This window comes from Ptychodera flava, chromosome 19 (assembly GCF_041260155.1).
Source record: "Ptychodera flava strain L36383 chromosome 19, AS_Pfla_20210202, whole genome shotgun sequence".
In the NCBI taxonomy this organism is placed as follows: Eukaryota; Metazoa; Hemichordata; class Enteropneusta; family Ptychoderidae; genus Ptychodera; species Ptychodera flava.
This window is the reverse complement of record NC_091946.1, coordinates 4,702,416-4,715,095: the sequence shown is the minus strand read 5'-3', so window position 1 is coordinate 4,715,095 and position 12,680 is coordinate 4,702,416. Positions and strand designations below refer to the sequence as shown.

The 12,680-nt window shown below is 39.1% G+C and overlaps 1 protein-coding gene and 1 long non-coding RNA gene across 2 annotated transcripts; both read right to left on the bottom strand.

Annotated features, from left to right (window-relative positions):
- Nucleotides 1-838: 838 nt before the first annotated feature.
- On the bottom strand, nt 839-1,613 carry LOC139118210 (uncharacterized). The gene is made up of 3 exons (XR_011548632.1): nt 1,460-1,613; nt 1,277-1,340; nt 839-981 (listed from the first exon to the last, which is right to left on the bottom strand). It is a non-coding gene; the product is annotated as an uncharacterized lncRNA (long non-coding RNA).
- Nucleotides 1,614-3,109: 1,496 nt separating this feature from the next.
- LOC139118718 (zinc transporter ZIP12-like) lies at nt 3,110-12,025 on the bottom strand. Its single transcript, XM_070682133.1, has 7 exons — nt 11,960-12,025; nt 9,393-9,560; nt 8,587-8,760; nt 4,374-4,587; nt 3,932-4,152; nt 3,397-3,556; nt 3,110-3,141 (listed from the first exon to the last, which is right to left on the bottom strand). Exons 1-7 carry the CDS (start codon nt 12,023-12,025, stop codon nt 3,110-3,112), a joined length of 1,035 nt encoding a protein of 344 aa, XP_070538234.1.
- Nucleotides 12,026-12,680: the final 655 nt, after the last annotated feature.

Genomic DNA, 12,680 nt, shown 5'->3' with positions numbered 1-12,680 from the left:
TCAAGCTGTTACTTTAGCTTCATTCACTGGGGCTGAGAGAGCGTTCTTGTCCTGAAAAAGTAAGCAACTTTATGAGAATGAGTTCAAGGCTACACAACAGGTGACATAAGCCGTAGAATCAATGGGTATAGAAAGCGTACTAGACTTGTTGTGGGGATATGCGAAAGGGAGACATCAAATTTACTTTGTTCATGTAACTTTCATTAGAGAAACGATATAGGTATTAAAGTGACTCTTATCTAAAACAAATGAGAGTTTAAATAACGTCAATATCTTACCATGTCGGCCATCGACAAATACAGGAACATACCGGCTGTGATGGCGAAAATCCATTGACTGGCGTCATTGATATTGCCCACAGCCAAGCCGGTATACAGACCGCCGAATGCCATGAGGGCTGACATTAAATTCCAAAATATTGCTCGTTTGTAACCCATACCAGTCGACAACAGGATGGCAAAATCCCCTGATGAAAAGAATGCCACAAAGTAAAATTATATACTATAATTTTGAATAGAAAATAACATGGTGTAGTACAATTTAGCATGGAGAACAGGTACAGACTCTAGCTTATACTGCTGCAAACATCCATAAGTGCTAAAAGACTAACGTCAACCTGTAAGCTCTATGAGCTATTTCTATATTGTTATTTCCATGCTTTAGTTGCGAAACAAAGTGATAAAAAGCGAGCATGAACTTAATTATAATAATAATATTTACTGCCACGTTATTCAGATCCTTTCTTGACAGCTTCATTATTTTCCCCTTTAATTCTGATACTAAAAAGTTACACTATTGTTATTGCACCATATGTTCAACATAACCTACCAAACTCATGTGGTAGTTCATGACAAAAAATGGCTATACTTGTTGAAATACCCGACGCCAGATCAATGCAGAATGCTGCCCCTATCGCCAAACCGTCGGCAAAGTTGTGGACACCATCGCCAATGATCACCATCAGAGCAAGACTGTTCAAATCTACAAGTGATTAATATAATTTTATGTACATTATATGACATTGTGATTCATTTGGACAAACGGTTTGGTAGCAACATTGCAAGCAAAAAGAGATACAGGCATTTGTTCGGTATTTTTTATTCGAGTTTTTTGCGTAAACTTGACACCACATCAAAGATACATAGGGGGCGAATTAAGAATAAGCACAATATTGTATAACATAATACACGAGATATCACAGGATAACCAATAAGCCACATTTTAAATTGAACACATGATGGTTTTCTAGAGCAGTCAAGTTTTTGTGTGAACTTACATTGCCACCACTTCTTGTCACTCGTTTCCAACCCAGCCGTCATCTCTACGTCCTCGTTTTCTTTCTGAAATAAAAAAACAAGACAAATATGTTCATTTCAACTCCAAGAAATTCTTTGTCGCTCTGTCCTGGCAGTGCGTCTTTATTGATATTTAAACAGATTTGCCTTCAACTTGTACCTACCAAATTCATCTTTGACTGTGACTTGGGCGTTGCTTCTTCCAATGTTTTAGGTGGCTCATCAGAAATGTGATGATTACCACCTGTGTGTCCATAATGACCACTCACTGACGTCAAATCACAGTCCCTCTGGACTGTGGTCAAATTAACGACATCAGCCTGAGGAAAATGTAAAGAATGGTGCAGTTTATGATTATTTACGATGAATAAAGAAGTATGAATGGGGAAAAAACACATAAAGATATGGGTTACTGTGTAATATGAATTAAGTGTTATGGAAGGAGAGGCGCCATTGTTTTATACATGAGCGCACGGTCCATCTCAGTGTCTGCCTGTCTGTCCGACCGTCTGTCATTGACGTACTTTTTTACCATAATTTTGTACTTTTCTCTGTTAGTCTGTACACCTTCCATGGCTCATCATTGCAAAATCTTAGTACCAAACTGACCCCCTTCGTTTCTACTGTTTACTCACAATAGCTTTATAAACTTCATTTTTTATTATATACATATTGTCATACCTGATCAACGTCTTTCATTGGAATCAACGTCATGCATCGCTCCATCAGGAAAAAACAGTAAACTGCGGCTAGCGCCGAACACATCTTCCACAGGTAATCCAAGTCATGGTCATGACTGTGACCATGGCCATCATCGTGGGCGTGCAGACCAAGGGACTGTGGAATATGACGTAAATCGCTTCAAAAACTACCACTGCATAAAAACCCTATAATACTTACTGTATTAACATGGATTATTGCCTGTATTTTAGCTGAAGAGTGCATATACAGATGAATACAGTCAAGAATCCATTTTTGTATTCAGCAAGCATGTATTCATGTGGATTCATGCGAATTCACGTGTATTATACTATAATACAGGCAACTCATTAATGTGAATTTATCTGAATTATTGGGTTTTCATGCAGTGTACAGACAAGACAAATGTACAAGCTGCCCACCTTCCCTCGCTCTTCACCCACCAAACTATAGCATACATATATACATATGTACATACATACATACATACATGCATGCATACATGCATACATACATACATACATACATACATACATACATACATACATACATACATACATACATACATACATACATACATACATACATACATACATACATACATACATACATACATACATACATACATACATACATACATACATACATACATACATACATACATACATACATACATACATACATACATACATACATACATACATACATACATACATACATACATACATACATACATACATACATACATACATACATACATACGATATATCTACGTATTTATAACAAGATGTCTTGTGCAGGATACTTTTGTTCATCTTATCACTTGGCTACTGCATTACAAGTAATTTCAAGGAAAAAATAAATTTAGGTAAATGCTTACATGAGGAATTAAGTGAAGTAAGGCATCGCTAGCCAAGGTACCAACAGCCAATCCAATAAGGGTCTGCATCAGTTTATTGTAAACGGATTTGCCAGCGCCGGAATGGTTAACACTCCAAGTATAGAACATAAGCAAATTACAAACACTGCTAAGGTACCCCATAGGTAAGCTGAAAAGAGATTTGAATGAAAACTTTGTCTAAGTACCGGGTACAGAACTTGAATACAGTGTTTGGTTATGATACTGACGGAATGTAATTTATGCCCACTGAAAACAAACAGAATTATATAAAAATAAATAAAAAAAGATGCAAGATGAGTAAGTGAACAAAATACTTTGTATTATTTTAAGTAATATTCGTTTAAAACAAACTAACAAAAATCAGTCTCTTTTATAATCACTGTATAATGGGTCATTGTGCAGGTTTAAGATAAGAGAAACAACAAACTGACTAAAATTTACCGGTGTTTACCGCATTCTACCTTGAAGATCCGTGTCAAAAAAATCACGCAGGTATCTTACCTTCTGCCGGGGCCGGCCCTAGCGGTTCGGCGTGATCATGGCACGCATGGCTTACTATCTGCTGTATCAATGAAGGGCACAACTCGATGAACTCATCTTCACTTGCTCCAACACTCTCGTTGACGCTAAATATGTGAAATAATTCCTCAGCACTGTAACACTGTCAAAGGAAATGAGACTATTTCTATGTTCAAGAAGACAAAATTCACACTGAATTGTATTAAGTTAGTGACTGTCGGCGAGCTGTCCTAATTACACATCTATCTGTCTACAATAATCCATTTTTAAAGATTAATTTCTTTCGAATGATTAAATGGGGCAAGAATACAGAAACAAAAGCCGAGGGTATTCTAAATTGTAAATTTTGGTACATTTTATAAAAGTTGACTTGATACAAACGACGTTACTTAAAGTGTGTGGAAAATCATTTACGTTAAAAAGTAATAAAAATCGAGATAGAATGGATGTCCATAAACATTTGTCATATATATAATCGCTGCCTATGAAGGATGCATGGATAGTCCCTAATACTAACGGAGTGTTCGTGGTCATGGTCGTGGTCATCGTCTCCGTGATCGTGGCCGTCCTCATCAATCGCAGCCTCTCCATCCGTCTCAATAGCATCAACAGCATTGACCGGTACCACCCCTATCGTCATATCGGTATCTAATCCGCTGTGTTCGATTGCAAGGGAATGCACATGGCCATCGTCCATTCCTCCTCCAATCCCGAGGTCGTCCAACAGGTGCTCGAAGGCTGTTTGGTGGATAATAGAGGGAAAAGTACGGAGAGAAATACAATAATATGCCACATCAATATGTATTATCACATTTGCAAAAAATTAAATTTACAGTCCATAGCCTTCGTAACGAATGTGTGTTATGAATAATTTGCGATATTTGTCAAAATTCAGCCACTTGATATAAGAAGGCAGAGAGATCACAAAAAATCGCCGCTCTTCCATAGGTGGAACTTACAGTGCAATGATATGTAGCCCTCATCGTTGTCATAGAGATCAAACACTTCGTGTATAAAGAAATCCGGGTCGATTTCTGTTGCTTTACCGATGCAGTAACCGAAGAACAGATAAGAAACTGTCAGGGCTGAGAGCTCTTCCAACTCATCCTCGTCCGCACCTACGCTGTGGTTGTCCATGTGAACTTCATGGAATGCACTTTGATAGGTAAAACACTGCGGAAAACGACAAACGAGAAGTCAGTTGATGGAACCAATTGATCAATCATGGTATACAGTGGTTAAAAATAAAGAGTCGGTTCAAGATTCCTTTAAATCCAGGCCGTGTATAATGCCAATACAAACTACACGCCTGCACTTGCAAGTTATATTGAAAAATTAGTGATGTTGGGTTTAGGTTTAGAACAGGAACTCCAACATTGCTGTTGTTATCTGCCCTTGAATATACGTTTAACTTTAGCTTAAAATTCCTGTTGGCTTATGAAGAATGCCAATCATATTTTCGTTAATTCTATTACTATCGTACATACTGTCTCCGACACACTCTACTCACCTGTCTGCGCACAATATTCCTCTCACTGTCACGCACTATCGAATATCTATCTATCTATCTATCTATCTATCTATCTATCTATCTATCTATCTATCTATCTATCTATCTATCTATCTATCTATCTATCTATCTATCTATCTATCTATCTATCTATCTATCTATCTATCTATCTTCTGTCCGTCTGTCTATCTGTCTGTCTGTCTATTTATTTATCTATATTAGATCTCTCCGATCTCTCATTCTCCCTCCCTTTTGTGAGGCTCGTCACAGTATTGCTGCCAGCTTGGAGCGTTAATTAACAACAATAAACCACCAAACATTATGTATTGTGCGTTTTCATTGGAGTAAATTTGCAGACATGCTTCTTTTGAAGAGGATGTATTCAAAATCAAAATGTTCGTTCGATCTCAAGTCAAAGTCACAGAATACTGTGGGCGACGCGACGGAGTAGACTGGAAGATTCGTCGCTCGAGGGCGCTCTCTACGCTCCCCCTCTTCGTAGGCTGGGGCTGAGTTCGATTGTAACCCGAGTAGCGACCCGAGTTACCTGAGTTGCAGTCGAACGAATCAGCGGAGCTACTCTGATGACGCAAATTACGTCATTTGACCTTTCAACCCTACTCGGACTTCTCCCTGGGGAAGCTGGGTTGGAAGAGTTGCAACTCGGCAAAATGGCCGCCAACAGATAAAGTAAATAAATATATTTTACGCGTTTACGTAAGTTTCAGCAAATAAAAGTAATAATATCATTACCTGTAGTTATTGCATTAAAGCGCAGTGGTCGTCGCGCCGCGCTTGCGTGGTTTTTTTGTTGATAAACATAAATTTTTGTAAACATAAGTCTTCTCAACTTCAATAGGAGTGAGATGGGAGCAGTCCCCCACTTTGTTACAAGTATCTATGGCTCGAGCGATAACAGTAGCCGAGCCCCATTCAACTGATTCAAGAAAATCATGAGCGAATGTGATCTCAATCCAGCGTGCAATTATTGTTCAATATTCAGCAGATATTTAACTTAGATTAATTGACCTTTTATTGCATGTTACATTTGGTTAGTTGGTATGCTTTTGACAGATCAGCCGCCATTTTAACAAGCGGCAATATCGCAAACATTACAATCAACCCGTAACATGTGCGGCGTTCTTGGATTTGTTTACAACAGAGGGGGACCCCCTCAGGAGGATGCGCAGCGCGACGACCACTGCGCTTTAAGCCGTTGCAAATTTCCCGTAATTTTTTAGTGAAAGGTACCTTTCTATGCTCTTAAATTGCACATCGTTCAGCTGGCGATATAAGAAATATGCAAAACGTTAGTACAACACGGTCCCTCTACATCACATTGGAGTTTTCAAAATGTTGCTCTGACGAATAGAAAATAATAAGCCGACCTGACTTGCTGATAAAATAATCGATTAAAAACATGACAGTTTTTATCCGATATCAAAAAATATACAAGGGTCTAAGTCTTCGTCAAAATCTTCAAAATAATTACGCAAAATTAAAATTTTTTCAACTCTGTTGCCATGTTTGTTTAAAAGGGTTGATCGGGTATGTCGTTCGTTTCGCATATCCCGGGTCACAGTTCCGCGCATGCTAAATAGTGTCCTATGACGCCAACATAAGCTACCCAGGTCGCTACTCGGGTCAGAATCGAACTCAGCCTCACGCGTGAATCAGCCTCGTTTGCTAGTTTGTTTGTTTGTTAATTATGACTTGAGTGTTTATCATGCAAGCTCCGTTATTTGTTGAAATTCTCGGTAATAGACAACCTCTGAGAATCTTCAAAACATTTAATACTTTCTTTGTGGCTGTATAGTTCTCACAAATCAATTTTATCTTTAGTAGACATTTCAATGGATCTTCATATTGGGACCAAACATGTTTTTTGTTTGCGTGACTGGTTTAATTTATGAGGTTTTAAGGTCGCTTTTTGCCCTTTGTACGGCATTGCCAAAGTTCAATAATAGTGATACCTTTAATTACAGCCCCGACTCTTTTATCTACTCTTCGTATCATACCGTATACGTTGCTACCATAATGTGGAATGTTTGGCGTACCGAAGAGCATGTCAAGACCAAAGTAAAGTGCATAGTTTATAATGCGTTAGGCTTGCTGACGTCATGGGTTCTGACCGGGCTTATCGTGAAAACGCACAATCACTCACATACCAGCGGTCAGAATACGACAATATCTGATCAACTGAGAAACACCAATTGGACATTTAAGTCTGAATTTTATCAAAACTCTGACGCCATGACCTATTACGTGGTCCTCGAGTATCGGACCGTGGAGTATTGCATGAACTGAAAGCACGTGATTGCAATAAATGCACAAGCACTAACTAACGCGTGATCACATCCTTCCACCCGGACTCACTCACTCAATGGCCGCACCGTTTCAACTCACAAAAACCATCGACATAGCATGGTTTACCTGGAATTTAACCATTTCAGCTGACTTTAAGATTTTATACAGCCACAAATTTAAATGCAACTTCCCACACTGTTTATTCGTTTCTCATTTGCATTGGAGTGTAATTAATTACCGCAATATTTAGGTTGGTTGCTAAAGTGAAAATCATAGAACTCAAAGAGAAATAATCGTACTCTTCTGTTGTTTCACTAAATCCTGACGTAGGCCGACCAAATGATATGCTGAATAACTCTTTTCATTAACAGTTCACTCCTCCGTGAAAATCCGATCTGTGTTTATTGTCAGCTCCGAGCAGATCGATCGGTGTGAGTGGTGGTTAGTATCAGTGCACCGTGTGTGCTAAGACAATGGCGACGTTTCCGAATTCGAATAATCGCTATGTGGGTTCAAGCTTTTGCCGGCATTCTGAAAACTAATTTTCTGAAATTTAAACATCTTAATCTCTCAGCTAAACAAAAACTGAAATATTTGCCCATTCTCTTGGCTACTTACTTTCTTTCGATTCTAAGATTTTTGCTTTTTCATTTTAAATCTATGTACTTTTTACCATATTACAGCAATTCTACACTAAGTTCGTTCTTCTTATCATTTCCTTTTCTCGGTAACCCTTTCATTACAATAGTTTCGCCCAAACCCATTGTTATCAATGATCAGTGTAGACCCGGCCAATCATTCCGATTACTCGGAAATGGGGGTGTACAGGTTTCAAAACTCATATCAAATATTGCTCTCATAGTTGAATCTCAATTCAGTGAACAAACTCATAACTTGTTGTATTTTCGTAAATATCGGTCAATGAATTCGGCTCTGTGTACAATTCGTATTTCCGCCGATGAGACATTTTCTTTTACTTGTTCCTTTGTGCATACACTATACATTGCATTTACTAAGTTGATGTATTCGTGTCAATTTCGCCAAATGCATTGCTGTTTGTCTGAAGGGCTATGTCATTGTCGATCGAATAAAATGTTGGAACTTTGAGGGGGACAATTTCAGAACATATACTTTCTGACTTTGAAGCATCCAAAAGGAACTTTTTCTCAGGTTTCATGAAAACATGTAAAGGTCATGTGTGTCTCTTTATTCATGACATGGCCGCTCCGTACAAGTATAGTGTACATGTATTAAAATGTTAAAACTTAATCTGTGCTAGATGCCGATCGTACGATCGGTCAAAGTCCAAACAAAATAGCTATCAAGATATTTATTTTTTCCGTTTTTCTTTTTACCTTTGCATGGTTTTCAGCCACGTATGTAATATTGATGTCATAGAGGAGGTGTGCGTAGTCATGGTCGGTGTGCCTCTCTGGGTTGCTGTGACCATCGTAGTCGAGCATCGCGTCAACGAGAAGTCGTAACCTTTTGCCTCGGATCGCTAATCGTTTTGCACACGTTCCCCAAGTCTGACAAATAATACACCAGCACTACACTTGCTCTCTCGTATTGCGCCTCATTCAAACCATAGTTTACATCAGCACCGATGACGTCGAACAAGCTTTCAACTGGCAAGCACTGCAAAAGAACATGAATATACGCAGGAAAAATAACGGGAATGTTTCACCATGTAGGTCTATTTCGTCAGCCATCTTGGTTGCTGATTTTTGAAAGACTGAGCTCATTTCGGCAATGCATACATCGTTAAAGCTAACTCCTAACATGCCAGCGTTCATCGACGATAAAGGTGATTTTCTCGATTCTTGAATTTAAAAAAAGTTATTAATATTGGCTAAACCGTATTTCATTTTCGTTTGAATTAGAATAGAAAAGTACCAGAGAAAACGATTAATTTTTCATCCGTGACCTTGTGAGCGCATAGAGGTCGGGTGTCAGCTATCACCGCTCTATAAAGATTGTCAATTAACCAAACAGCACACCAATTCGAATTGCACCTAGTCTGGGAAGAAATTACGACAACATTTATAGTTTTAAACTTTGCGATATCTCTTGCAGTCAGCAATGGCTATTTGGCAGGTTAAACAACGAGCAAGTCAGTTAAGAACCAATTGAAAGACTGAACTCAAACTAATTTACTCACTTCTTCACAGGTAGTTATTCCTTCAAAGTCTATATTGTGGCACTGGACCCTCTCCCACAAGATTTGTTTCATCTCTTCGGTTTGCTGTAGGGTGATGTTCTTCTCTGTTTTCGGTTCGAGACTCTCCAAGTAGTCGATAACATCGTGGACGGATCTGTGTCTGAGTGGCTGTGGGAGACCACCAACAAAGTGGCGAAAATGAATAAAGTAACAAGGTTGGCCATTGGCAACGAGAAGACGTTTTTAGTCTCTGTCAGAAATTTAACACGATGTAATATAGAGAGAACTTTGTTTCGATTTAAAAAGTAGTCTTTTTAAACCAGCGTACGGGCGTTGCCTTACTAGCAGCGTAACAGGTGTAGAGAAATCTTTATCGTCTGCAATACATCATCTCCGAATCGAGAGGATCTTCTTACCTGATGTCCGGGGGTGTCAAACTCTGTGAGAGTTGTGATGAGATATAACGAAGGTAAAACTGCAAGAAATTTTCGATGTAACAGTCTTATTTACTTTTATTGAAACAGGTACATGTTCATTTCAGATTTTCCTGAGCTATGAAATGATGACTTTTAAGACCAAAACTGCCTGCTGGCGTAGGCCCTGTTAAAACGCGTACAAAGAATTTTTCTTGGAGTGGCACCCCTGGCAAAAAGTGTCCTACTCCATCACGTGATCGCAGCGTGATATATCATTAACCATTTATTTTTTAACAGCATTCAGAAGTGCTGATGTATTTCTCAGTTCCATTGTCACACATGTATATATATCATCCCAGATTTGGTAGCGCTGGTGTTACATATCATTGACCGGCAATTACTCTGGAAGAGTTTAAGACAAGTTGCAATTAGTGCAATGTAAGATGCCAAGCTTGACAGAGAACAAAGAACTATGACAGACAAATTAAAGTCTCTGGGCTCACTGTTAAACTAAGACAATGAACTACAACATGGTATTTGTTCAGTATTATAAAAACAAGTCATGTAATCCAGGGGTACCTAAGAAAGTGTAGCTTTTGAATGAAAACGACACCTTTGACACCGTGCAGGATAGTTTGCGTAGGGAAACGATAATTGCTGGAATGGAATCCGTAAGTTTGGTCATCTAAAACGATAGCTCTGAACATATTTTGATTATGAGGGCATAAAACAAGGTGGCTGACAGCAAAACTCCAAAAGCAGTGGTCGTGGCAGTAAACATTTTACCCGTTTTCGACAAAAATGCCGTTTGAATTGGTCCATTCAAGAATATTTAAATCGGAAAAACAAGAATGACAAAAGTAAGTCTGAAACCTGCATAGCAGAGGAATGATTCAATGCAGTCTTTGAGTAGGTCTGCTAATATTTAACAGTTCATGAACAATGACAGGAAATGAATCATGAGCTGTTTCAGTTACTGCCACCACTCCTACAAAGAATAGGTACACAGCATACAAATAGGTTGAAGGTTATAAACCTCTTACTCAGATGTGTGGGCTGTTTCAGTTACTGCAACCACTCAAGCACATTTGCAGGATTTCCCGTTTTTCTTACCTCATTTGCATATTTTGATGACATGTTCATTTGAACAACGTCACATCTCAACCCTTGGTCTAACTGTACACCTAATACTAAGATGGTAGGTGTGGCGGTTTGGGAGCTTTTGCGTGTGACGGACATACATACATACATACATACATACATACATACGCCACCGACTCACCATATATTGAAGCCCTTTTTGGTATTTATATACATACCAAATATGAGCTAAAAATCACAAAGTTGTGTCGTATAAGATGCCGCGTTCAGTGAGGGTCAGGTTCGATAACACTTCTGTAAAGTTTCTGCCTCATTTTACAATACTTGCAGAGAAGTCTCCGTTACCTTTTTGAACTGAACAGGCTATTGGGATGTCCTATTCTAATATATGTACATGTATATGTATGTGATAGTGTATGAAAAGTTCTCGTGCATACATGGAAAGTAGAGCAGATAACCATTCATCTTATCTGAAGCTAACTTTGAAATCTTGGAAAGTCTTAACTCTGGAAATCAGACCTTGCCAACACTAATGACTATTTCTTTACACTATCATATACATTCTAATCCCTGTACATGTATTAGAATTGCACGTCCCATTATTCCTGTTTCAAAATGACCTACATTACACGTCCTACACACATGTCCTGCATGCTCTGATCACAGGGGCTCATAGTGCCTATTTAAGTAAATATTACAGCGTTTTTCTTTCTTTTCAATGTTACAAATAAAGCTGAAGAGCACAACATTTGTGTAGCTGTCTTTTGTGTAGCTTGTATTGGCATGTATAGTGCGCCCTCAATGGGGAATGTGATCATATGTAAATACGACCTTTAGTTCCGTGACCTCTAGCCAATTCCTCTGGCCATGCCTTCTGGCCACGTGTACAGACGTCGCTGTATTTACTGTACTATACGATTGAGACTCATTCTGTACGCCTGCTAACTTTCTTGAAGATAAGAACACGTATTTTCGACCATGTTTCCCGTGAGCCATCGACGGCTTCTACGATGTTTGCTCGATCGCGCGTACAACGCACTGAATACTTACCGGACTTTCTTTGCTCTGCGTTTTTGCCAAAACAACAGTCGCCAGAGCCGTAACATGTTGCTCCATGCTTGAGGTCGCCGGTAGCCCTGGTGCTTTTTGACGCTCATTAATGCAGACTCGCCCACATAAATATATGAATATTTATGATGCATTTTAAGTAACCAGGTACTTAGCGGCGCTGATGGTCTTGGCTTGGTGAAGAGCTGCTTCCCTTGGGAAATTAGTACAGTAAGCATAGCGAGGGCAGGGCAGGAAGTAGGCATGGCTAGAGCCGGGCCTAGAGGTCACGGAACTAAAGGTCACATTTACGAGGACGCACTATACATGCCAATACACGCTACACAAAAGACAGCTACACAAGTGTTGTGCTCTTCAGCTGGATTATTTGTAACATTGAAAAAGAAAGAAAAACGCTGTAATATTGACTTAAATAGGCACTTATGAGGCCCTGTGCTCTGATTGGTTTATCCGCTTCTCTAAGGTCCACTTTCGGAGCAGTCATTGGAGGGACCTCATGTGTCAGGTCTAATTATTATGTATATTATGTATTATTCAATTTACAGCTTCCTGATAGGTTAATGTGTAGGTCCGGTCCTCCAGTGTTCACTGCCTCATTATGCAATGTCCCGTGTACTTTTGGATGATGCCTGCACGTGGTCGCAGCTCGATTCAAGTATAAGAAAGGTACTCATGCCGAGTATTTGTCATAATATATAGTTAG